A 27,937-nucleotide genomic window follows, 5' to 3' on the forward strand; every position below is an offset into this window, starting at 1 on the left:
ACGATTGTGTCCCACTTGTTGTTGATTCTTGACAAAAAATTAAAATTTTATATCTTTATGTTTGAAGCCTGAAATGTGGCGAAAGGTTGCAAGGTTCAAGGGGGCTGAATACTTTTGCAAGGCACTGTAAACAATGAGTTCAAATGCTGATAGAATGAATTTGTGCAAAAGAATGGAATGTAAACAGATTCCGAACACTGACTTCACCTTTCCAACATGATTCAAAACAATTCTTAAAAAAATACCTAGCATTAATATTATAGTATACTGTAGTACTATATATAATAGTATTATAATCATTATTCATTGCCAATCAGAATTTTCATAAAGGGTGTCATTTTACAGGTATTCTTAGTGTAGAATCTGAAGTATGTGGGATTAACTCCAGAAATCGTTATTTATATGACGAACATGACATGCTTTTATTTTGAAATGTTCACCGGAAGTATGTTCACTAAACCGCTAATTTAAGCTTTACACTCCGCAAAAAAAGCACTATGTCATTGCATGTGGTGTCAGTAATAGATTTTTTTTCCTTTTGCAAATGCTGTTAACCAGCGATTTTTCATGTTTGAAGTGTCACCTTTTGACTCCAAGTTTTGGAGAAGGCTGCCTGTTTTATAGAGAACACCGGCTAAAGTAGGTCGTCTTTTTTCCCCTTTCACCTCAATGTAGCAATGGTAACGTATATAGTGTTTAATATAGATGTGTTTTCTTATTTTGTATGTCTGAACTTTAATTCTACAGCGTGTTGATGAGAGAAAAGAACTGGAGTCTCATATGCCATCAGCACGCACGCACAAATGTACGCACGCACGCGCAGCGATAAAACGCAGCCGTCCTTTGCAAGTACTGTTCAGTTCATAAACACACAAATTAAAAAAAATAAATTCCATGCATTCTCAGAAGAATACAACAAGAATTAATCGGTAGCAATAAGTCAAACGATGCGATCAAACTGTAATCAGAGGGAAACAATGATTAAAAAGCTTCCCCATTAGGGGAAAACCGACAGCAACAGGATGCATCTTACAATTCAAAAGCGCAATGACAAAAACAACCTACAAAGTATTTAACTCAATGGCTCCCATTGACGGAGCTACACGTCCGATCCGTGGTCACTGCCTTTGGACGTCTAAATGCAATCAAAGGCATCCAGAGAGCTAATTGAATTATAAATGAGAGGTTGCCATGGTTACCGGAGTCCAGTGTTTCACTGCGGGCAGAGTGTCTGCTGGCGCCGCCAAACCTTTGGTCTTTTTGGACAGGTAGAAGGGGAGAAAGCGACTCAGTTTAAATCTCCCCTCGGGGCCCATGTCCCGAGTCGTGACACTCGAAGGCCTTTTCTGACTTAAGTGTCATTCTCTTTTGACTGACTTAAAGCAGCTAAACAGGAACCAGAAGTAAGCATTCAGGAAGGAAGAGGTTGCCTTAACTCACACTTCAGTACCCGAGAACGCTCACGCAACAGAAACTCCCAAAATAATTTTCAAAAAAACCCACACAATTCTAAGAGGGACACGTTTAAAGAGTAGACATTCATTACATTCAATCATCAAGTCAAAACATAATTGTTATGAAACTTAAGCATAATGGAATATTATCATGTAGCATCCAAACATGCCAAGGTACAGGTGATGGTAGCAATTACGGGTGTAAATCAATATTTGCCGATATTACAAAGTCGGCCACGATTTGATTTTCTTTCGATATAAGGGCCTTTGATTGGTTTTATACAAAACAATAAGTTACATGTCAGCCAAAACTACTTTTTTCAAAAAAGCAATGGAATAAAAAAAACACTTCTTTTGAGCAAAACAGTAAACCACAGGTGTCAAACCCGTGGCCAGGGGGCCAGAGCTGGCCCACCATGTAATTTTGCGTGGCACGTGAAAGTAAATTATGTGCATTGACCTAGTGTTTCTCGTTAAAATAACATTTCAATACAACTTGTGTAGTCCTCAAGGAAAGATCAAGAATAGAAATCAGAAAAGATCCACCGTTTGCCCCACCCCCTCAATTTTAAAAATTAAAAGAACTTTTACTAAAAATAGGAGTCCCAAATTTTCATTACTATCAGGTGCATCAGAGTATAAGGCACATCTGCAAAGAATGGCTAGCAAACTGTTTTCATACAGTGCCCTCCATAATTATTGGAGGGCACTGGTTAAGATGTGTTTTTTAGCTTCTAATATTTTTTTTATTTAAATAATATGGGACCTTAATGGAAAAAAAAGAGAAAAATCCAACCTTCAATACAAGTGCATTTATTCAGTGGGGGAAAAAATCCCACATAAAGAAATAATTATTTGACATCATATAATGTGTGTCACAATTATTAGCACCCCTGGTGTTAATACTTTGTACAACCCCCTTTTGCCAACAAAACAGCACCTAATCTTTTCCTATAATGTTTCACAAGCTTATATAAGCTCACATTAATAATAATTATAATAATAATTATTAGAGATGTCCCGATCAATTAGGTCCGCTCACGTCATTTTCAAAGTATCGGAATCGGCAAAAAAATATCGGCCATGCCTTTTTTAAATATATATATATATATTTTTTAATTAAATCGTTTTTTAATTGTATTTAACGTTACAGACATAATATGTTTCACTCACCCAGAGTGTTTAGTTTGGGCTTAAGGTAGAGTTATCAAATTTATCCCAATAACGGCGGTAATTAATTTTTTTAAAAAATGTGTCACGTTAAAATATTTAACGCAATTAATGCATGCGCTGCACGACCCACTCACACATTGTCGCGCTCAATCTGTAATGGTGACGTTTTACCTATATAGAGAGGTAAGAGGCAGCATATAATGAGTAGAGTGAATTTTGGCAGCCTTTGGAGCCTTTTTTTAATTGGCTAAAGCCTTACAATCCCTCTCCCTATGATTAGAAATATCATGTGAAGCAATGTGGGGAACAAGGTAGCAATTGATCTTTTTCTGAACACCTTAAATTATTTCCCCACGCAGAGAAGATATATCAATTGGTAGCACTACGCACAGTCATGGTTCCACTTCCCATCATGCATTTGGGAATGCCTACAGTATCATTTACTGAAAGCTCAACAAATACACTAGATGGCAATATTTAGTCACCATATACAAAGTCACAAGTCTTTCTATCTGTGGATCCCTCTCACAGAAAGAATGTTAGTAATGTAAATGCCATCTTGAGGATTTATTGTCATAATAAACAAATACAGTATTTATGTACTGTATGTTGAATGTATATATTCGTCCGAGTTTTATTCATTTTTTTCTTAATGCATTGCCAAAATGTATATGATGGGAAAAATTATCGGGAATGATTGGAATTGAATCGGGAGCAAAAAAAAAAGCAATCGGATCGGGAAATATCGGGATCGGCAGATACTCAAACTAAAACGATCGGGATCGGATCGGGAGCAAAAAAACATGATCGGAACAACCCGAATAATTACAATACACGGGCAATTCTATTTCTAATACAAAAACTCCAACACACACTGTAGGTACAATAGAATGCTGTCTTTGTAGTAGCACGTAAACTATCCAGCATGCGTGTGTACTGCCATTGTGCACGCCTAGTATGGAGAATACATGCGAGCATGCCAAATTTGGACCGAAACAGCAGTTTTTGGTAGGGTTGTTCCGATCATGTTTTTTTTGCTCCCGAGCCGATCCCGATCGTTTTAGTTTGAGTATCTGCAGATCCCGATATTTCCCGATCCGATTGCTTTTTTTTTTGCTCCTGATTCAATTCCAATCATTCCCGATCATTTTTCCCGATCATATACATTTTGGCAATGCATTAAGAAAAAAATGAATAAAACTCGGACAACTATATACATTCAACATACAGTACATAAGTATTGTATTTGTTTATTATGACAATAAATCCTCAAGATGGCATTTACATTATTAACATTCTTTTTGTGAGAGGGATCCACGGATAGAAAGACTTGTGACTTTGTATATTGTGACTAAATATTCCCATCTAGTGTATTTGTTGAGTTTTCAGTAAATGATACTGAAGGCCATGCCCAATACATGATGGGAAGTGGAACCATGACAAGTGAAACCACGACTGTCCGTAGTGCTACCGATTCATATATCTTCTCTGCCATGGGCTATAACTTAAAGTGTTGAGTAAAAGATCAATTGCTACCTTGCTTCCCCACATTTCTTCCCATTATATTTCTAATCGTAGGGAGAGGGATTGTAAGGCTTTAGCTAATTAAAATAAGGTTCCAAAGGCTGCCAAAATTCACTCTACTCAATTTACGCTGCCTTTTAGCCCTCTATATAGGCAAAACGGCGCCATCACAGATGGAGCGCGACAATGCGTGAGTGGGTCGTGCAGCGCATGCATTAATTGCGTTAAATATTTTAACGTGATACATTTTTCAAAAAATTAATTACCGCCCTTACTGGGATAAATTTGATAACCCTACCTCAAGCCTATACTAAAGACTCTGGATAAGTGTAACATATTATGTCTGTAACGTTAAATACAATTAGAGAACGATTTAATTAAAAAAAAAAATATATATATATATATATATATATTTTTTTTTTTAAAGGCATGGCCGATATTTTTTTGCCGATTCCGATACTTTGAAAATGACGTGATTGGACCCGATCGCTAATAATAATAATTATAATACATGGGCTATTCTATTTCGAATACAAAAACTCCAACACACACTGTAGGTACAATAGAATGCTGTCTTTGCAGTAGCCTAGTAGTAGTATGTAAACTATTAGCATGCGTGTGTACTGCCATTGTGCACGCCTAGTATGGAGAATACGCGCTAGCATGCCAAATTTGGACCGAAACAGCAGTTTTTTGGATTGGAAATATAAAATAAGATCGTCAGCATCCTCTGCTGTTAGTGACTTCCAGCACCCCTGGAATCATCTACCATCATCATCCACCAATTATCTTTTCCCGCCAAACTGGCAGCCACTTGTAAGAGTTGTGAATTACAGTCTTATATGTACAAAGTGACTTACCTGGGCACTAATAAAGGCAAAGTCCTTCTCTATCCACGTGATATGAGACTCCTTCTAAGTGGTGTTGGAATGGAGAGGTGACATTAACATCTTTTGGGTTTTCTTTTTAAATCATTGAGCAAACACACATGCAGTGACAGTCAGAAGCAGGGGGTGGGAGGACAGGACAAGATTGGACAGCACATGAAGTCGCACTCTTTCTCTTCCTTCCTCCCTCCGTTTCATTTCCTCTCTCTTCTTGAGCTGACTTAACTTCCTTCCAGCTACATGAGTTCAAACAGCAAGCAGCAGGCTACTTATGTACTTGTATATGACATTTGAATTTATAAATCCAATTCATTCTTTTAAAAGGAACAGACATTCAAATTTTGTTAAACTAGCAGGAACTTGCAGCGAATAATCGAGGGGAAAAAAAAAAAACCCTCTAGAACTACATTTAACGCTTTTAACGGCCTTAAATTTGGCAGTTTAGATGCATCATTTTTTCAAATACTTTTAAAACCCTGCGGGAAGTCTGCTTTACTTTGTCACTCATAGGAAGGGAATAGTCCACCCTAGAATCAAACAGTTCCCTCCACATGTTGTAAGCGCTTACATCATCTTCTGGGAGCCAGGAAGTAGGGTGGTAACTGACAAATGGACAGAAAAGATAACAAAAATAGCTTAACCAGCTTTTTTTCATCTGCATTTTAAAACGATTTCTGTTTGACATGTTTAAGTTAACTGGCTCAAAAGACGTCTTGACAATGAGATCATAAAATAGGTGCCCATATCCCACACACATACAAAACGAGACGGACACATTCAGTACAAGACCAGATCTAAAGCAACAACATTGCTAACACTCAACATACAGAAATGCCAACAAAAAAACTGCTACTTGCCTCTTTCGTTCGTATTTTGGTGTGTAAAAAGAACTTCCACATGTCTAGATATTTCCATGTCACTGAGCAGGCACCAGCAGGCACTAGCTTATGGCCACACGTTTGAGATGGCCAACGCTTTGTGTTACACGCAACTTTGTATACAGCAAAATGGGAAGTGAGGTTTTTTTTTTAATTTTACTGAGAAAGTAGAGATAAATGGGCTGAATTTCTGAGAACTGGTCACAAACGCAGAGTGACAGTGAAACCTCGAGAGCGGGGGTGTTAAATTCATTTTGGTTTGCGGGCCACATTAATGGCAATTAGGTCCCATGAGGATTCATCATCCTTCCAGGCTAAATGAATTAGAAGTCATTTGAAAAACATTTTTTCATGACAATGACGAGCTAAAAACGTGTCTCGGACGACTGTAAAACAAGGAGACAGTTACTGCTGCAAGGATTAGTCGATTAACTCAATTTAAAAAAAAAGTTTTGAATCAAGTTTTGATGCTTCGAGGATTTGTTTAACTCATTTGCTCCCAAAAATGTATAAATACGTTCTATTTTTAATTGTTTAGGTGTCCAAAAGACATATTTATATATGTTTTTTTCAAAAGACATGTCTGGGTTCTGATTCGATTTAGCTCCAAAGCACAAAGCTGAAAATCCATTTGTTTTCCGAAATTTCCAGGTTCGCGGTGAATCAGTAACAGGCACACTTTTGCAAAATAGAAAATGTTTATTGATTAGAAAATGCAGAATAAATGAGATTTATTGATTACAATCCCACAAGAGCAAGCAAACAAGTATCAACAAATGTCAACGATGACGCTAGATTTGAGTTTGTCAACCCCAGAATCCCCGCGTTACCGTTACAGCAAAACGAAATGTCCCTATGCCATATTTTTCTGTAAATTATTGTGGGAATGGAAAGACACAAAACGGATATATACATTCAACATACGGTACATAAGTACTATATTTGTTTATTATAACAATAAATCAACAAGATGGCATTAACATTATTATTAACATTCTCTTAAAGCGATCCATGGATAGAAAGACGTAGTTCTTAAAAGATACATTTCTATAACTCGTACTAACATTTTATATTAAAACCCCTCTTAATGTTTTCGTTTTAATAACATTTGTAAAATTTTCAATCAAAAAAATAAACTAGTAGCTCGCCATTGTTGATGTCAATAATTACACCATGCTCACTCATGATACTAACCCACAAAATCAGTTGGACCCAAGCGCCAGCAGAGGGCGCCAAACACCAAAAAACAAGTAACAAGAGGACATTAAACTGTACTGTCATTTTAGCCTGTTTGAGCGGGGCATGTGCGTTAGTTGCGTCAAATAATTTAACGTGATTAATTTAAAAAATTAATTACCGCCAGTCAACGCGATAATTTTGACAGCCCTAGTTTATTTACATTTCAAAAACCAGAAGCCACTCATTTACGAATGTGTTTGCACTTTAATTTACATATTTAAATGTTCAGATATTAAGATTTGAATGAGGTTTTGATTTTTCTCTTAAATACAGTGGTACCTCTACATACGAATTTAATTCGTTCCAGGACCTTGTTTGTAAGTCGAAATGGTCGTATGTCGAGCAGGATTTTCCCATAGGAATACATTATAATTCCATTAATTCGTTCCAAAGCCTAAAAACATACACTAAATTCTTAATAAATACTGCTGGCACTGTTACAAATGGCAATTAAACATAGAAAAACAAATAAGTTATAAATAAATAATTCAGAATAATATAAGAAGAAGAAGAAGAATTAATAATTATTCCTGAAAATAATGTAACGAATCGGATTCTAATATGGCGGACACTTTTTACTGTCCCTGAACGCACCGCGAAGGTGACGTCTCCAGTGAGATAGGTCGGTGCGGTAGAGATAATACTTTCGTTTTCCTGAGAGCAGTCAACTGCTTAAGACAATGAGCGTTTTGTGTTGGACAAGTTCTTAAATAAATGATAAAAACGTGACAAAGCTGGCGATTTCCTTGGCAATGTTACCACAATAATAATTGTCACCTTAACTTATAAATAGTGGCGAACGGTGGTCATAAGAGGACCATGGAGCTGTATTGTTGAGCCGGTTCAGGGACGCGCACCCCAAGCTCATATTTTTCTATAACTTGCATCTTCATTTCAAAGGTAAGCATCACTTTTTTCCTTGTTTCTCCAACTGTATCAACTTTTTTTGAAAACTGTGTTGATTTCTCACATAAGAAAATCCACCGTGGGTTCGTTTGCAGTGCTGTCATGTCGTCGTATTTCGAGCAACTCGTCGGATGTAGAAACAAATGGCGGCTCAAATTTTACGTCGGATGTCGAAAAGATCGTGTGTCGAAGTGATCGTATGTAGAGGTACCACTGTATATTGTTATAATCATTTGTTAAAGATGTACTATAATTAGAGATGTCCGATCACGTCCTTTTCAAAGTATCGGAATCGGCAAAAAAATATCGGACATGCCTTCTTTTAATATATATTTTTTAATTAAATCGTTTTCTAGTTGTATTTAACGTTACAGACATAATATGTTACACTCATCCAGAGTCTTTAGTTTAGGCTTAAGGTAGGGTTATCAAATTTATCCCAATAACAGCGGTAATTGATTTTTTTGAAAATGTATCATGTTAAAATATTTAACGCAATTAATGCATGCGTTGCACGACCCACTCACCCATTGTCACGCTCAATCTGTAATGGCGCCGTTTTACCTATATAGAGAGATAAAAGGCAGCGTAACATGAGTAGAGTGAATTCCGGCAGCCTTTGGAGCCTTTTTTTTAATTGGCTAAAGCCTTACAATCCCTCTCCCTACGATTAGAAATATCATGGGAAGCAATGTGGGGAAGCAAGGTGGCAATTGATCTTTTTCTTAACACCTTAAGTTATTTCCCAACACAGAGAAGATATATCAATTGGTAGCACTACGCACAGTCATGGTTCCACTTCCCATCATGCATTTGTGCATGGCTACAGTATCATTTCCTGAAAGCTCAACAAATACACTAGATGGCAATATTTAGTCACAATATACAAAGTCACATTTATCCTTTAAGAATTACAAGTCTTTCCATCCGTGGATCCCTCTCACAGAAAGAATGTTAATAATGTAAATGCCGTCTTGAAGATTTATTGTCATAATAAACAAATACAGTACTTATGTACTGTATGTTGAATGTATATATTCGTCCGAGTTTTATTCATTTTTTTCTTACTGCATTGCCAAAATGTATATGATCGGGAAAAATTATCGGGAATGATTGGAATTGAATCGGGAGCAAAAAAAAGCAATCGGATCGGGAAATATCGGGATCGGCAGATACTCAAACTAAAACGATCGGGATCGGAACGGGAGCAAAAAAACATTATCGGAACAACCCTAACTATAATTATGTTCAGTATAAAAATTTGGTGTTCAAAAAGTCTTTTTTTCAAACTTGAGTCTTGAAAAGGAGGGGGTCGTCTTATAATCAGGGCCATCTTATTTTCGGGACAATACGGTACTTTTGCCCAAAAGACAGACGAAAAAACAACACAGCTGTACATAATAAATGAGCTAAAACGTGCCCGTCAGGCAGAACAACCCCGCAGATCGTATTGGACCCACTGCTGGGCCGCTTCCAGCCTGCGGGTCGCACATTCAACAACCCTACTCTAGAGGCAAATGCCACAAATCCTAATTTCTGTGATGCTTTCTGTGTTCTCAACTCGAGAGGAAAAAAACACTCAAGGGGTCACTGCGATGCTCTTAAGAAGAGTCTTACAACAGCGAAAAAGAGAAGCCAAGTAAGGGCATGTTCACCATGTTCACTCATAAACTGTCCGTGTAAAGGCTAATTAAACCAAGCTTTGTGCAAAGGCGACTATGTGCAGGAAGAACAAGTAAATGGTTGACTTGCAGCATAAGAGTACAATGAATAACATACAATTAAAACATTTATCTGAGGGTGTCTCAGTGTAGCTTCCCCTTTTTCTGCATGGTTTCAACTCTGACAGTTGGAACACAGAGCAGCCAAGAGGCCATTAAAGTACACACAAAAGGACAGGATCATCTAAACATGCAGCTAAACACTGCGCTTGATTTGTTCTCTTAATGCCTAAAAAGTCCATACTGGACTTTGTCAAAAGGGTGATACACCAACTGCAGATAAAGACACTGGAACTGAAAATCCAGTACAAATACATTCAGAGGTATCCAAAATTCCTAATAAATGGTTTAATGAATTATCTTTACAGACTACCCTAATTTTCGCACTATAAGGCGCACCTGACTATGAGCCGCAGCCCACCAAATTTGGCACGAAAACAGCATTTGTTCATAGATAAGCCGCACCTGTCCTCGCTGTATCATGGGATATTTACACCAAAAGATATTAACCGCTACAACCTTATTTGACAGTGGCATCATACGACTGACTGTCATAAGACCAAATGAACCATCATTAAACTTTGGACCAATTACTGCAAAGCTTTATTGCTTCAAGAAGCTTCATTTGGCCATCACTGCTCCCTTGGGGGAGACAGTCAACCTCTGCTGCCTTCTGCTGTTGACCGTTGTCATCCAACATGCCTCTTAGCATGCATTGCAGCACTACAGATGTAAATAACAATCAAAAATCATGTTCTGTGCTAAATATTTCTTCAGTTACTGTTCAAATTGTTTCATCAATTGCTAGTTATGGTATTTGCTAACACTTTATTTGACAGTGGTGCCATAAGACTGTCATTACACAATCATAATTATGACATGTCTCCGTCCTGAGCATTCATGAATGCTTATAACAGATGTCATTAAGTGTTTTCTGGCAAATTATCTCACTTTTGAATGAATACAAAAGATCCAAGATGGACAAAAATTGAGTTAGTGACATAATTTGCCAAATGACACTTAATGGCATAAGCATTCAGTAATGTCCATGATAGTGTCATGTCATAATTTTGATGATCTTATGACACCGCTGTCAAATAAAGTGTTACCTAAAAAAAAAAAAAAATCAACAAATAAGCCGCACTGGACTATAAGCCACAGGTATCAAAATGAAGGAAAAAAGTAGCGGCTTATAGTCCGAAAACTATGGTAATTAAAATCTATGGCCCATTAATACCAACTGGATCAAAAGTGTCAAACTCGCAGCCTGTGGGCCAGATCCGTCTGTCTATGTTATTTTGTAATCATGTACATCGACTTCATGCTTCTTGCGGAAAAAAAAAAAAAAAAAAATCCGTAGAATATTTACAGATTTGAGAGACTTTTACTTTCCCTGTTACCGCCGACAATAGGTGAAACCCTATGGAAGCAGAAGTTACAGTGAGGAGCAGAAGCAATGATGATGATGTGATTTTCCTCCATGTCGCACTTACATTACATGTTAAGAAAGTTGATGTTGTTGAATATTGTTTTTAAAGCTGCTTTGATTGTGGATAGCAAATTGCATAGTTTGTTGAGAGATTTATCCTTCTCATTGAAGATTTAGTTTGAAGTTAGCAAGTTAGCCACTTGTTCTTTTGTTGTACTTAGATCCTGATTTATTTTTTAATACCGTGTGAGGCTCAACTCAGGTATTTTAATTTTTTACGTTCCTTATCCGATTACTCGATTATTCAAACAAATTAGTTCATCAATTAATCGACTACTAAAATAATCGATAACTGCAACCCTAATTTGGATGGATACACTGCCCTCTATTGGCAACAGTGATTTTGCCATACTTCATCTAACAGGGTTAAAAAAGTTGCATTTATATAGCATTTAAGCTAGTGGACGTTTGCTATGTAAGTTATCCACTTGTTCTTTTGTTGTACTTAGATCCTTATTTATTTTTTAATACTGTTTGAGGCTCAGCTCAGGTATTTAAATGTTTTACGTTTCTTATCCGATTACTCGATTATTTAAACTAATTAGTTATACGATTAATCGACTACTAAAATAATCGATAGCTGCAGCCCTAATTTAGATGGATAAATTGCCCTCTAGTGGCAACAGGGAATATGCCATAAATCGTCTAACACGGCTTAATCCAACAGCTACTTGTTAAGACCAACATAAGATATGTTTTTGTCTAAGCCAATCTGTTTGTTTATGCATTGTTTTTTTAGTTTAAAAGTATACTTAGCAGTTATTTGTCGGAATTTGTGTTCGAACGTTTTCTTAAGGGCATTGTTAAAAAAGCTGAAATTATATAGCATTTAAGATAGCGGACTTTTGTTATGTAAGTTAGCCACTTGTTCTTTTGTTGTACTTAGATCCTTATTTATTTTTTAATACCGTTTGAGGCTCAGCTCAGGTATTTAAATGTTTTACATTTCTTATCCGATTACTCGATTATTCGAACTAATTAGTTCATCGATTAATCGACTACTAAAATAATCGATAGCTGCAGCCCTAATTTGGATGGATACACTGCCCTCTAGTGGCAACAGTGAATATGCCATAATTCATCTAACACGGTTAAAAAAAGTTGAAATTATATATCATTTAAGCTAGCGGACTTTTGTTATGTAAGTTAGCCACTTGTTCTTTTGTAGTACTTAGATCCTTATTTATATTTTAAAACTGTTTGAGGCTCAGCTCAGGTATTTAAATGTTTTACGTTTCTTATCTGATTACTCGATAATTCGAACTAATTAGTTCATCAATTAATTGACTACTAAAATAATCGATAACTGCAACCCTAATTTGGATGGATACACTGCCCTCTATTGGCAACAGTGAATATGCCATACTTCATCTAACCCGGTTAAAATAATTGAAATTATATAGCATTTAAGCTAGCGGACTTTTGCTATGCAAGTTAGCCACTTGTTCTTTTGTAGTACTTAGATCCTCATTTATTTATTTTTCTATATCGTTTGAGGCTAAGCTCAGGTATATTCATATATTTTGAAATGCATTCATTGCTCTTGTGAAATGAAAGTGCCACTCTGCATAGTTTGAAGAAACCATCAGGAATTTTATTTTGTATTTGCATTTAATGCTCTTTTGAAAGTGTAAGATTAGCACGCCAAAATATTATTGCAAGCATAAACACTTGTTTAACATATCCTAAAATGTATTCTGCAACATATTAAATGTTCATAATCCGATTAGTTGATTATTCGAACTAATTGATAGATTAATCGGTTAGCTAAATAATCGATAGCTGCTAATGTCAAACTAGTCAGAATCCATTTGACAACAGACGTCAATAGCAATGAATGAGTTCAAATACTTTAGCGAAACAGGTTTGTAAAAAAAAAAAAAAAAAGAAAAAAAAGAGTTTTCATCCTAAAAAGTATATTTAATATCACTGTAAGCCACTGGAGTGAATGACACAGACAGACGTTCCCCTGCACCAAATGCAATCCTCCAGACATTAAATCAAGGCACTTTAATAAAAGCATAGCCTAAAGCGGTCAGGATGAGGTTCAAACTGCACGGAGAAGTCATAAAATGAGTGGGGAGACGAGAGTACTCAAGGATCCAAACAACACAGCGAGCCGCAGTGTATAAAGTAATAAAGTATTTACCACTCACTGCTTAATCAAATTTTCTCCATTTTCAGTCTACAACACAAACGAGACTCTTCATTAGGTACGCCTGGCCCTACGCACTACAGAAACTTCATTTCTGGAATGAAATACTTGCGTAGACAGTGGGGGAAATAAGTATTTAGTCAACCACCAATTGTGCAAGTTCTCCAACTTGAAAATATTAGAGAGGCCTGTAATTGTCAACATGGGTAAACCTCAACCATGAGAGACAGAATGAGGAAAAAAAACAGGAAATCACATTGTTTAATTTTTAAAGAATTTATTTCCAAATTAGAGTGGAAAATAAGTATTTGGTCACCTACAAACAAGCAAGATTTCTGGCTGTCAAAGAGGTCTAACCTCTTCTAACGAGGTCTAACGAGGTCTAACCTTACCTGTATGAATGGAACCTGTTTTATCTCATTATCAGTATAAAAGACACCTGTCCACAACTTCAGTCAGTCACTCCAAACTACACTATGGCCAAGACCAAAGAGCTGTCGAAGGACACCAGAGACAAAATTGTAGACCTGCACTAGGCTGGGAAGACTGAATCTGCAATAGGTAAAACGCTTGGTGTAAAGAAATCAACTGTGGGAGCAATTATTAGAAAATGGAAGACATACAAGACCACTGGTAATCTCCCTCGATCTGGGGCTCCATGTAAGATCTCACCCCGTGGCGTCAAAATGATAACAAGAACGGTGAGCAAAAATCCCAGAAACACACGGGGAGACCTAGTGAATGACCTACAGAGAGCTTGGACCACAGTAACAAAGGCTAGTATCAGTAACACAATGCACCGCCAGGGACTCAAATCCTGCACTGCCAGACGTGTCCCCCTGCTGAAGCCAGTACACGTCCAGACTTGTCTGCAGTTCGCTAGAGAGCATTTGGATGATCCAGAAGAGGACTAGGAGAATGTGTTATGGTCAGATGAAACCAAAATAGAACTTTTTGGTGGAAACACAGGTTCTCGTGTTTGGGGGAGAAAGAATACTGAATTGCATCCGTAGAACACCATACCCACTGTGAAGCATGGGGGTGGAAACATCATGCTTTAAGGCTGTTTTTCTGCAAAGGGACCAGGACGACTGATCTGTGTAAAGGAAAGAATGAATGGGGCCATGTATCGAGAGATTTTGAGTGAAAATCTCCTTCCATCAGCAAGGGCATTGAAGATGAGACGTGGCTGGGTCTTTCAGCATGACAATGATCCCACACACAGCCAGGGCAACAAAGGAGTGGCTTCGTAAGAAGCATTTCAAGCTCCTGGAGTGGCCTAACCAGTCTCCAGATCTCAAATCCATAGAAAATCTGTGGAGGAAGTTGAAAGTCCATGTTGCCCAACGACAGCCCCAAAACATCACTGCTCTCGAGGAGATCTGCACGGAGGAATGGGCCAAAATACCAGCAACAGTGTGTGAAAAGCTTGTGAAGAGTTATAGAAAACGTTTGGCCTCCGTTATTACCAACAAAGGGTACATAACAAAGTATTGAGACGAACTTTTGGTATTGACCAGATACTTTTTTTCCACCATGATTTGCAAATAAATACTTTAAAAAAATCAAACAATGTGATTTTCTTTGTTTTTTCCCCACATTCTGTCTCTCATGGTTCAGATTTACCCATGTTGACTACTACAGGCCTCTAATATTTTCAAGTGGGAGAACTTGCACAATTAGTGGTTGACTAAATACTTATTTGCCCCACTGTATATGATGACGTACAACTACACAAGGTCATAAAATGCCAAAATCTGAAGTCCACCACTGATGAAATATAAAGGGCAAAGAAGACAACTTCCTTTCACATTGTCACATGATTCCATAATCTCCAGGCTCGGTTGGACATTTCAGACAGGAAGCTCTCTGAAACATGTGTTCACCTTTTCACCCCTTCGGTGTAGTCGACAAAACAGGGTTAATACCCTTCATTGAGCAGGATTTTCCATCTGCTGCCTCTTCGCCAACACACGCGCATCGGTGAGTGACAGCTGCAAACGGTCGAACGGGCCGTGTTATTAGCTAACAAATTTCCACGGAAAAGTCACAGGAAATGTACACGGGATTAGCACGGATGCTACCGGAAATCCTGTGCAGGAAATCGGAAGTATTAATAGTGCGACAACAAGGATTGGAGTAAGATGATCAGCCAGATGACACGAGGAGATGATGGTGATGATATGACAGTTTAAACTAACATCTTAGACAGGCTGCTATGGTGATTTGCAAGCAAACAATGACATCATAAAATAAACTTTTGCCTTCAAGCGACTTTTTTTTTGTTGACAATCAGACAAAAATAGCCGTTTCACATCCCAGCCAACACTTCCTTCTACCCACCTCACATTGCATGCTGTGGACACCTGCCAGAAAAAAAAACACTAAACAGCATACACAACAATGCAATCACCTTCTTACGAAATCATAACACAACACCTACGTTGAGCAATTCTGAGCAAAGATTTACTAAAGCTGGCAATAACAATGGCTTGATAACACCACAACTGACATGGAAACATGAGCAGACAAAAACAAAAAAGGAGGATGCAGTTTTTTTTTTTAAGAAATTGCAGGTAACCGTATGGAGTAACTTTGTAATATAATGGTTTATCAAGACAGTAATAATCACTTCGGTCAACTTTTACAAAAATAATAAAAGTTAATATCAGAATTCCAAGTTTTCCCCTACATAATTAAGATTGTGGCGCACCACCACACCAAAATAAAAGCTGCCGTGCATTGCAAATAAGATATATATATATGGTGGAAAACACTCAGGTGACTTGAAGTCCCCCAATTTGGCCAAATTTTAAAACATTCCAATATGTATGCATGGTCTCAATTTTCTGGGGGAAGAAACATTTTGAACAGGAGGAAAATTTATGGCGGAAAACGCAGACAAGACTAAAAAAGCAGTTTCTGCTCTTGCACTCCTTTTGAAAAGAAACTGCTGTATTTTAATCCAAAACAACTGTTGAGTTTGATAGAACAATATGTCTATATGCTGCCATAGCAGATTCATGGCGCATGAAGCCCCCGAACTATTTTTAATTTGTCCGTTTTACCCTGAAAACCCCCGTTTACAGAGGTCGCCCAACCGCTTTTGTTTTAACCCAGTCATAAAACTAAGGTAATTAATTATATTTATTATTCAAAATGTCTGTCATTTTTAGCTTAGAATCATGAATTGATGTCTAATATTTAAAAAAAAGACTTGAAAAATTATTTATTCGCATATTTTAAACTTTTAAACAAATGACGTCACAATCAAAAAAAGGCGTCTGTAAAAAATTCACGGATATCTACCTCATAACTATCACTTAATTGTAATTTGTTGCTGTTGCATTTTCTCCGATATGTTAGATGATAAATCATTGATCCAAACATAGAAAAGGGGGGGGGGGAACGTTTAAAGGGGTAAATAAATATATGAAAAAAGAAATCTCAACCACTCCTTGATATCTGCGATTTCTGCATCGCAACCCTTGTTATATTGCCATGTTTCACCCATAAAATCCCCAAAAATCCAGCTGTGGGCATTGACAACTGTATCCTGACACTCAGTGATACATGCTACATGGAGTTTTTGGATCGAAACAAGGTAAGTACGCGATAATATCTCGTTAAAGTCATGGCGTCTGTAATTCTGCTCTCGCGTGCTCTCGCCTCCAGATCGGGTTTTGCTATTTATAAAAACCAATTTTTTTCAAAAATGCTCTGCTGTTCAAAATTGTTCTTCCCCCAGAAAATGGAGATTTTAAGCTTTCCAATGACGTATCACACATGCATATCGGACAATTTTGAAATTTGGCCAAATTGGGGGTCTCAGAGCGGAACTTGAGTGTTTTACGCCATATTTATCTTTTTTAAACAGCGAAACCCTAACTGGAGGTGAGAGCATGAGACAGCATAATTAAAGACGCCATGATTTTAACGAGATATTATCGTGTACTTACCTTGTTTCGATCCAAAAACTCCATGTAGCATGTATCACTGAATCAAGACACAGCTGTGAATGGCCACATCCGGATTTTGGGGGGATTTTATGGGTGAAACATGGTAATATAACAAGGGTCGCGATGCAGAAATCACAGACATCAAGGAGGGGTCGAGATTCTTCATATATTTACCCTTTTAAACGTTTTTTTTTTTTCCAAATTTTTCTTTGTTTGGATCGATTATTTATCATCTAACATATCGGCGAAAATTCGACAGTAACAACAAAAAAATACAATTAAGCGATAGTTATGTGGTAGACAGACACCATTTTTTTCATTGTGACGTAATTTGTTTAAAAGTTTAAAATATGCGAGTGAATAATTTTTTAAAGAAGTTTTCTTTCTTTAAACTAAATATTAGACATTAATGATTCCAAGCTAAAAATGACAGGCATTTTGAATAATAAATATCATTAATTACCTTCTTTTTATGGCTGGGTTGAAACAAAAGCAGTTGCGTTACGTCTGTAAACGGGGGTCTCCAGGGTAAAACGGACAAATTAAAAATAGTTCGGGGTTAATGCATTATGAATCTGCTATGGCAGCATATAGACATATTGGCTTAAAATACAGCAGTTAATTTTAAAGAGTGGTGCAAGAGCAGAAACTGCTTTTTCAGTCTTGTCTGTTTTACGCTATATACAGTGGGGAGAACAAGTATTTGATACACTGCCAATGGGAAAACCCATTGGCAGTGTATCAAATACTTTTCTCCCCACTGTATATTGTTTTAAGATTTAAAGATCTATTCTAATTTATGATTTTTATACTGTAATTTTCGCTCTATAAGGCGCACCTGACTATAAGCCGCCACCCACCAAATTTGACACGAAAATGACATTTGTTCATAGATAAGCCACACTGGACTATAAGCTGCAGCTGTCCTCACTGTATTATGGGATATTTATTATTTACACCAAAACATATTAACTGATTACATTTTATTTGACAGCGGCAGCATACGACTGTCATAAGATCAAATGAACCACCATGAAGCTTTGAATCGATTGCTTCAAGAAGCTTCATTTGGCCGTCACTGCTCCCTTGGGGGAGACGATCAACCTCTGCTGCCACCTACTGTCAACACTGTTGTTGTCCAACATGCCTCCTCGCATGCATTGCAGCACTACAGATGAATATAACAATTTAAATTCATGTTCTGTGTTAATTATTTCTTCAGTTACTGTTCCAGTTGTTTCGTTCATTGCTAGTTATGGTATTTGGTAACACTTGGCGCCATAAGACTGTCATTAGACAATCATAATTATGACATGACACTAGAGGAGTGCGAAATTTCAGATTCTTAGATTATTCGCGATTCAGCCGTGGAAGATTCGAGAAAGATTCACTAACATGCAAATTCGGATTATTGAATAATGCCAAGTAAAGCAAAACTAAAACACAGCCAGCGCGGTCTTCGGGACGCTATGAGGAACGGACTGAAACATCAATGCTCAACTCACGGCTCTGGCTCATTTCATGCAGCTACATTAAAATAAATAAATAAATAAATAAAAAATAATACCTGATAGCGGCCGACAGCCGCTACAAACTACCCCCACATAATGCTACGGTAGATATCACATGTATAAAGAACTAGATGCAAAATGACAGACTCGGCGGCGTTAGCAGCACATATTTAGAAAACTAGATGCAAAAGGACAGACTCGCCAGCGTTAGTAAACAGCCGCCATCTTAAAGCAGTGGACTTCTCTGAAAGGGTGTTGTAGCGAACCTTCCGAGCGAAACAAACTTTTTATCTAAAATACTGCTAAATCAGCAAAATCTTGACTTCAATCTATCCTTAAATGATCAAACATTTTTAAAACTTCCTTTCACATGTCGAAAGTAGACAGAAGGGGAAATTATGGAATAACTGGAGCAATTTTAACAACTTCAACAGTTGATTCATAGGACTAAATTTATTGACTGTAGTTCAAATCTGTTGATACAGGTATCTTTCAAGTTAACAGTTAACTTGATAAATAAATAGTACTTTATTTAAGCCTGAGAGGATTTTTGCACAATTTCTTGTAACTAATGGGGGCAGGGTGGATCAAAAAATGATTTGTAATCGAATTGTAGCCTCTGAATCGTAATCGTGAGGTGGCCCAAGATTCCCACCTCTACATGACACTGTCATGGTCATTAATCGCGATTACTCGTATCATGGCGGACGTGTTCAATTTGAAATTATCCATCTTAACGTTTTATTTATTCGTCTCAAGGCTGGAAACTTGTCAGCGCCTTAGTATGTCACGTACAAAACCAAAGTTAAACGTTAAATATTTCAAAATTGCCATATGATCTTGTTTAGCAACAATTAAATTCATTACCTCATTGCTATTCATCTTTCGCACTGTCACTGGAAACACAAATGTAGTTCAGGGCGACCGGGAGATCAGGGCTTTACGACACTTGCGCAAGTGCTCATGGGAAACGAGGTCTCCTAATAGTTGTATTGAGTTCATTTTGCCTATTCCGTTTTTGTCCACCGGCGTCACCAAGATCACTAAAAACAAAGTTATTAACTGTAGCTTTAAGGAGGCTTTGACATATTCTTTTCATCATATTTATGGCATCACATTTTGGTGTCTTTAAAAAAAAATAAAATAAAAAAAAAAAAAAAAAAATCACACGTTATGATTTATAGAGAGAAATTATTATCGTGAGCCTTGTGTCGCAAATCGTATTGTGAGGTACCCAGAGGTTCCCACCCCTAATTAGGAAATCACTATTTATATTTCTCAAGAATTAAGTACTGTACACTAGTGTTGTCACTAACGCATTACTAAGTAACACGTTACTGTAATATGATTACTTTTGTTCAGTAACGAACAAGCTAACGCGTTCATTTTTCCAAACAAGTAATCTGATTAAAATTAGTTTCCTTAGTGTCCGTTTGTTACTATTTTGTTATTGCCTCATAATGTATGTAGAATGAAGTAGTAGTATGTATGAAGACCATTTTGAATAAAAAATGTGAGCCGCTTATGGTTACTTCCTGTTTTGGTCCGGAGTTACACGCGCTAAGTGTTTAGGGACGCTTGAGGATCGCAGAGTGCAGCCACCTGTTGAGAGGGAATGTTGATCTGTGCGCGTCCATGAATGGAGCAGAGTATTTTTCCTTCATTCTGGAGGGTTCCAGCGATAGGTTGGAGCCGCTACATGCGCGGCCGTTTCGTAGCTTTGCCGTTGCGGTGGCGGGTAGTCATCGCTCACGCTCATCCTCGCCAAGTTGGCGAGCATTATTTACATCATATTCGTGTTGCACATTTAAGCCTTGAGGTGACGTGTTCCTTTAGCATCTTTGGGATATATTGCAAGTCCAAATGAATGTAAAGTGCTGAGTTGCCGCCACGGTTTTGCGGCCAAATTGACCGTGTGTGTGGGGGTGTGTGTGCGTGTGTGTCTGGTGTAATTCCGGGTGGTGCGAGTGCAATCGCAATTGCGCCCGCCCCCACCTCTGCAATTCATTTGTGTGTTGTTGACTATTGTGCAGCCAATTTGCATTATTTTACATTGACAGTGATATGCTGTTAACTCAATCCCTAAAACCTAACCTGAGGTTCAGAATTGTTGACATTAGGCTGAATCTTCGCATTAGCGGGGGTTGAATTAGTCAGTGGAGTTGATTTCAACAAATTTCATGCAGTTTGTCAGTTACTTGTTAGTTTCAAAGCTCCGGAGTGGCTAAGCTAGCGCGAGTCACTGGTGGTTAAAATCAACTCTATCCAGTAATTAAACGGCTGTCCCAAATGACTAATTTTCTCTCGATTAGTCAGCAGACTACTTTTACGATTAGTCGACTAATCTAGTAAAAACATTTTTTAAACTAATTCAGACATGAAACTTTTCTTGACACTTAATTCATGAAAACATTTTGGAACACTTAAATTATTTATCAAAGTACAAATAAACACGTAAATAACAATAATAAATCACAAATAAACAATGAGGTCAAATGCTGATAGCATTAACTATTTGAATCTGTTAAAATGGAATTTTAACAGATTCAGAACACTGACTTCGCCTTTCCAACATGATACAATTCTTAAAAAAAAAATTTGGCATTAATATTATAGTATAATACTATATTTAATAGTATAATAATTATTCATTGCCAATCAGATTTTTCATAAAGGGTGTCATTTTAAAGCTATTCTTCGTGTAGAATCTGAATTCTGAAGTATGTAGGATTAACTCCAGAAATCGTTATTTCTATGACGAACACGACGTGCTTTTATTTTGAAACGTTCACCTGAAGTACGTTCGCTAAACCGCGAGCTGTAAGCTTTACACTCCGCAAAAAATAAAAGCAGTTTTCGTCATTGCACGTGGTTTCAGTAAGAGATTTTTTTTCTTGATTTTTTTCGTTTGCAAATGCTGTTAGCAGCGATTTTTCATGTTTGAAGTGTAACCTTTTAACCGCAAGTTTGCATTTTGGAGAAGACTGCCAATGTTTTATAGCAGGCTAAAGTAGGTTGTCTTTTTCCCCTAATAGCCTCAATGTAGCAATGCTAACGTTAACAGTGTTTAATATAGATGTGTTTCCTTGTTTTTTATGTCTGAACTGTAATTCTACAGCGTGTTGATGACCAATAAATATCTGTGAAAGGAACTGGAGTCTCATATGCCATCAACACGCACGCACAAATGTATGCACACACCCAGCAATAAAATGCAGCCGCGAAAATTACCGCCCTCATTTTTATTTAATGTGCGATAAATTGACTAATTGCATATTGCGACAGGCTTAGCAACTTCAACAAAACATGTTGTTAGTTAATTAGATGGATTTACGATCTGCCAGCTTGTTGTCTCCTGTCGTCTTCCAAAATTATAACTGGGTGGCGGCGCTTTAGGTGTTCGTTCACGGCCGACGTGCAGCCAAGCTTGGCATTGAAGAGACAGGACACAACAGTTTACCCTCCTTTGTTTCGTTGAAATAAATCAACGTTTTGGCCACTCTGGTGCACTTTTTTTGGCTTTGTGCCGTTTTACTCGCTTGCATACCGAGCGTCCGACATTCTCGACTTTCCACAGAGATATTTTTTTAACCCTTTATTCACAGTCGACGGGATGTTGATGTCGATGACGTCGACTAGTTGGGACAGCTCCAAATTTAACCCCCGCTAACTCAAACATTAAGCCTTATGTGAAAAATTTAGGGCTGTCAAAATTATCGCGTTAACGGGCGGTAATTAAATTTTTAAATTAATCACGTTAAAATATTTGACGCAATTAACGCACATGCCCCGCTCAAACAGATTGAAATGACAGTACAGTGTAATGCCCGCTTGTTACTTGGTTTTTGGTGTTTGGCGCCCTCTGCTGGCGCTTGGGTCCAAATGATTTTTATGGGTTCGTACCATGAGTGAGCATGGTGTAATTATTGACATCAACAATGGCGAGCTACTAGTTATTTTTTGATTGAAAATTTTACAAATTTTAATAAAACGAAAACATTAAGAGAGGTTTTAATATAAAATTTCTATAACTTGTACTAACATTTATCTTTTAAGAACTACAAGTCTTTCTATCCATGGATCACTTTAAGAGAATGTTAATAATGTTAATGCCATTTTGTTGATTTATTGTTATGATAAACAAATACAGTACGTATGTACCTAATGTTGAATGTATATATCAGTCTTTCCATTCCAACAATAATTTACAGAAAAATATGGCATATTTTATAGCTGGTTTGAATTGCGATTAATTACGATTAATTAATTTTTAAGCCGTAATTACCTCGATTAAAAATTTTAATCGTTTGACAGCCCTAGAAAAATTCTGATCTTCCCCTTTAAATTAAATTATCGGAGAGTCAGTTACATGTGATGACATTTTTCTGTTGTCATTCCTATGTTGAGGCAGCAAAGGGAGAAAAATTGGTAAAAAGCAACCAACAAATTACTTTTAAAATAACTTACTTTGATAATAAAGAAATCGGTAAAGTAATTAGATTACTTTTTCAAGACATCATCAGTCATCAGTATTCATTTTTCAAGTAATCTCTCACAACACTGCTGTACACTTATGAATAGGGTTGTTCCGATCATGTTTTTTCACTCCCGATCCGATTGTTTTAGTTTGAGTATTTGCCGATCCCGATATTTCCCGAGCCGATTGCTTTTTTTTTTGCTCCCGATTCAATTCCAATCATTCCCGATAATTTTTCCCGATCGTATACATTTTGGCAATGCATTAAGAAAAAAATGAATAAAACTCGGACGAATATATACATTCAACATACAGTACATAAGTACTGTATTTGTTTATTATGACAATAAATCCTCAAGATGGCATTTACATTATTAACATTCTTTCTGTGAGAGGGATCCACGGATAAGGAGTTGTAATTCTTAAAGGATAAATGTGACTTTGTATATTGTGACTAAATATTGCCATCTAGTGTATTTGTTGAGCTTTCAGTAAATGATACTATAGCCAATTAACTGTTCTGCCCAAATGCATGATGGGAAGTGCAACCATGACTGTGCGTAGTGGCACCAATGGATATATCTTCTCTGTGTTGGGAAGTAACATAGGGTGTTAAAGAAAAGATCAACCACTACCGTACTTCTCTACATTGCTTCCCACGATATTTCTAATTGCTGAGAGAGGGATTTTAAGGCTTTAGCCAATTAAAAAGAGGTTTCAAAAACTGCCAAAATCCTCTCTACTCATTTTACGCTGTCTGTTAGCTCTATATATAGATAAATCGGCGCCATCATAGATTGAACGCGACAATGCGTGAGTGCAGCGCATGCGTTAATTGCATTCAATATTTTAACGTGATTAAACGCCGTTTACGCGATAATTTTGATAGCCCTACTTTAAGCCAAAACTAAAGACTCTGGATGAATGTAAGACATTTTGTCTGTAACGGTAAATACAATTAGAAAACGATTAAAAAAATATATATATATAGATTAAAAAAAGGCATGTCCGATATTTTTTTGCCGATTCCGATGCTTTGAAAATGATGTGATCGATCGGGACATATTTACTTACTTTGATAATAAAGGAATCGGTAAAATAACGAGATTACTTTTTCGAGACGTAATCAGTCATCAGCAGGGGTCGCGGTAACCGGATATTTTCCGTTGTTGACCGTTTTTTTAAAACAGTGACGGAAAAAACTGAAATCCGTCTGTCATTTTGACAGGTTGCAATTCACACCCCAGACCACAGGGTGGCGATTCAGCATATTAGCTATTGTCTCTCTTAATGCATGACGTCGTTGGCTCTTCTGTCAGAATATTGTAGCGTCACCGGGGTCTGGCGGCGGCACCGTGATTGACACATCAACGCGAGGTTCTTATTGGTGCACCCGGTGTGCCAGCGCGTCATCCAATCACCCAATCACATGACGTCACAACTCCGCCCCCTGACCGGAGCCGCCATATTGTGTGTCAGCTCGTCATATTTACACATTACCGCTACGTACATGCCTCCTATTACGGCGTGTTTTTCTGCTCGTTAATATTAATAATCAAAATGGTGAAGGCGTGTGTGGCGGTTGGTTGCTGTAACAGAGAAGATAGACGGAGAGACTTGAAGTTCTACCGTATTCTGAGAGACCCGAGATGAGAGCGAGATGGACTGCTGTAATTCGACAAGAAATCTGGGCACCAAACGATCACCACAGACTATGTAGTAGTCTTTTTATATCTGGTAAGATGCATTTAATATATATTTAGAAGATTTTGGGCTGACAACCACAATTAAGATCGTTGTGTGACGTTGGTGATTGGGGTCTATATCGTTGCCTCTTTTTCTTTGGGGGCGGAGTTGTTGGTAAGCAGAGTAAAAAGGGAGAAAAATACCACGACTTCCGTGTCTAATTTTTCGCCGCCAAGCAAGTGTTACAATATTAATTAAAAATGAATGAAAACTAAATACTATTGAATATGTCATCATTATCATTTAAAAAATTTAAGTGACGGGTAAAAATAGACTATGACTGGATTTTTATGACCCTGTCAGTCAAAATGACAGACAACGAAAATGTCTAGCGCAACCTCTGGTCATCAGTATTAATTTTTGACGTAATCTGTGACAACACTGCTGTACACCTATGAATAGTTCTACACCGAACTGGTAGGGTTATGCTTCTGCACAAAATGACCACATCCTTTCAAAAAGTAACAATGAGCAGTTACATAGTCAAAGCATGACAGATGGAGAGTGCGCAGACAATGTCAGTACTTTGTTGGTGCTTGTCGCAACATTTTAACTGTCAATGAATAAATTACCGATGCGTTCCAGCACCATCGCACGTCACAAAAAATACATTCTGAGCTACCGAAGTTAATCGTTTTCACCATTATGTGTATTTTTGTAGGGGGAAAAAACAAAACTTGAATCGTCCGCGTGAGCATAAAAGACAAGAGCAACCGGTCGTCACGTTCTCCTCGGCCGACCCTGAGAGAGAAGTGTGAAACTATGGCAACTGTGTTTCTCGTCTTTGTGGTTATGAGGACAGCCAGACCGTGTTTGTGCAGGCACCGGCCAAGTATATCAGCTTCCGTACGTGCCTTTTGACAAAAAAGTGCTGCCCTCCGGACCACGAGTGGACATTCGTCTCACTATTTTAGTTCTAATAGTGAAATACCACCTTGGCCTTTAAAGGTTTTGGGCTCCGGAGCTTGTGAATAATCGGCGACCTCCTACCCTGCCTGACAAATGTGATGAATGAGGCAACTTTAAGACAAAGGAGTTATGAATGAAACTCTCAATGAGCAGCAGGGTTTTGGACTATCAGGCGTAAGTACGTGAAGAAAAAAAAAATCTCTACTCTTGCAGGGCTTGGCGACGCCGAGAACACGGTAACCATGACGACGCCGACCGGCGGCAGCCAAGGATGGATGGAGGAGGGGCCGCTGAAAGGAATGGATGGATGGTTTGAATTATTGGAGCTTTTAAGTCTGTTAAGGGATGCTGAGAAAACCATTTTTAATTGTTACATTCTGACAGACTTGGAAAGAAAAACACTCAAGGACTTGCATTCACGTAGTGCTGCATTGCAGAAAAACTGGGAAGTTGGAAATACATACACCGTTAAAGACATTCTGTATAAATGCATGTTTTTGTAAAGGACTACAGTATTAAAAAAGTACTATTCCTATTACCTCATTCACTGCCATTAACGGAAATACAAATCCAATCCATTTTAACTAGGAGGGACTGGCAATGAGCGATCACTCCCAGTCAAAATGTATAAAAAGGTTTATTGCTGTCAATTGCAGCAGATGAATTTGAAACAAATGACACATTATGGTATTTCACCAGTGTTGTTAATCTTACTTTAAAAAAGTAACTAATTACAGTTACAAATTACTTCTCCCAAAAAGTAATTGCGTTAGCAACTCAGTTACCTGAATGTAAGAGTAATTAGTTACTTGGCAAAGTAACTGGTGATAATTTACATGTGTTTTTCCCCCTCAAAAACAGGTCACACAATGTGAAGTTTAAAGGGTTTTTGGGACAATTGGCCCAAGCCCGAATCTTTACCCTGAACTTAACTAGACACAGTGGTATTGCGGATTAGGGCTGTCCCAAACGACTAATTCCCTCCCGATTAGTCAGCCGACTATTTTTACGATTAGACGACTAATCTAATAATTTTTTTAAACTACTTTATTAATGAAATTTTTGTTGAAGCTTATTAATTCAAACATTTTGGAACACCTAAATTCTTTATTAACGTATATAAAAAAAAACATATCAATAATAAATCACAAACAATGACGTCAAATGCTGCTGGCATTAACTAGTGCAAAAAAAAAAAAAAAATGTAAACATAAACACTGTGACTTCACCTCTTTAACAGGAGTCAAAACAATTCTTACTCTTTTTGTGGTATGTCATTGTCTATATCGTTCTAAATGTTTCAGAATACTTTGTGTGAGTTCAGATGCTTTTTCTGGTGTGCATTCCACATTTTTTGGGGAGGGGAAAAAAACGTTCAACTTTTGTTTGTTTTAACCTGAAAATCGATAGAGGGCACACTGAAATATTACCACAATTATTTTGAATGAGAGACACACATACTCACAGTAACAAAAATTAAATAAATTGTATTAATTTTATAGTATACTACTTAGAGCTGGGAATCTTTGGGCACCTAACGATTCGATTACGATTACGATTCAGAGGCTCCGATTCGATTATTAAACGATTATTGATGCACCCCCCTCCTTTTTTTTTTTCTCTCTCTCTTTTTTTTTTAATGTTTTGTACATTAGTTCCAAAATTGTTCAAAAATGCTCTCAGGCTAAACCACACTACTATTTCAGTATCAAGTTAACATATAGCAGTAAACAAATATACAAAAATAACATTAAATAAAAAAACTCTAGTCCCCATTCTGTATCAGCAGCTTTAAACTACATTCAATTAATTTAATGTTGTGAATCAACCGTTAAATTTGTTAAAATTGCTCCCGTTATTCCATAATTTCCCTTTTGTCTACTTTCGACATGTGAAAGTTTTAAAACTA

The 27,937-nt window shown here is 37.3% G+C and overlaps 1 protein-coding gene across 4 annotated transcripts in view; it reads right to left on the reverse strand.

The window, feature by feature from the left end:
- The window catches only part of rps6ka1 (ribosomal protein S6 kinase a, polypeptide 1), a 133,908-nt gene that overhangs the window by 26,666 nt on the left and 79,305 nt on the right, over positions 1 to 27,937 (reverse strand). The window contains exons 1-2 of one of the 4 annotated variants that reach the window (XM_057858976.1): positions 5,896 to 6,000; positions 5,012 to 5,065 (exon numbers count right to left, since the gene is read on the reverse strand). The exons of 2 other annotated variants lie outside the window; for them this stretch is intronic. In XM_057858976.1, the coding sequence (XP_057714959.1) occupies positions 5,012 to 5,065; positions 5,896 to 5,937 (96 nt within the window). In that variant the 5' untranslated portion in view covers positions 5,938 to 6,000. Of the gene's footprint in view, positions 1 to 5,011; positions 5,066 to 5,895; positions 6,001 to 27,937 lie in introns of those variants that run through there. One more of the 4 variants, XM_057858978.1, reaches the window with a different exon arrangement.

This window comes from Corythoichthys intestinalis, chromosome 15 (assembly GCF_030265065.1).
Source record: "Corythoichthys intestinalis isolate RoL2023-P3 chromosome 15, ASM3026506v1, whole genome shotgun sequence".
Lineage (NCBI taxonomy): Eukaryota > Metazoa > Chordata > Actinopteri > Syngnathiformes > Syngnathidae > Corythoichthys > Corythoichthys intestinalis.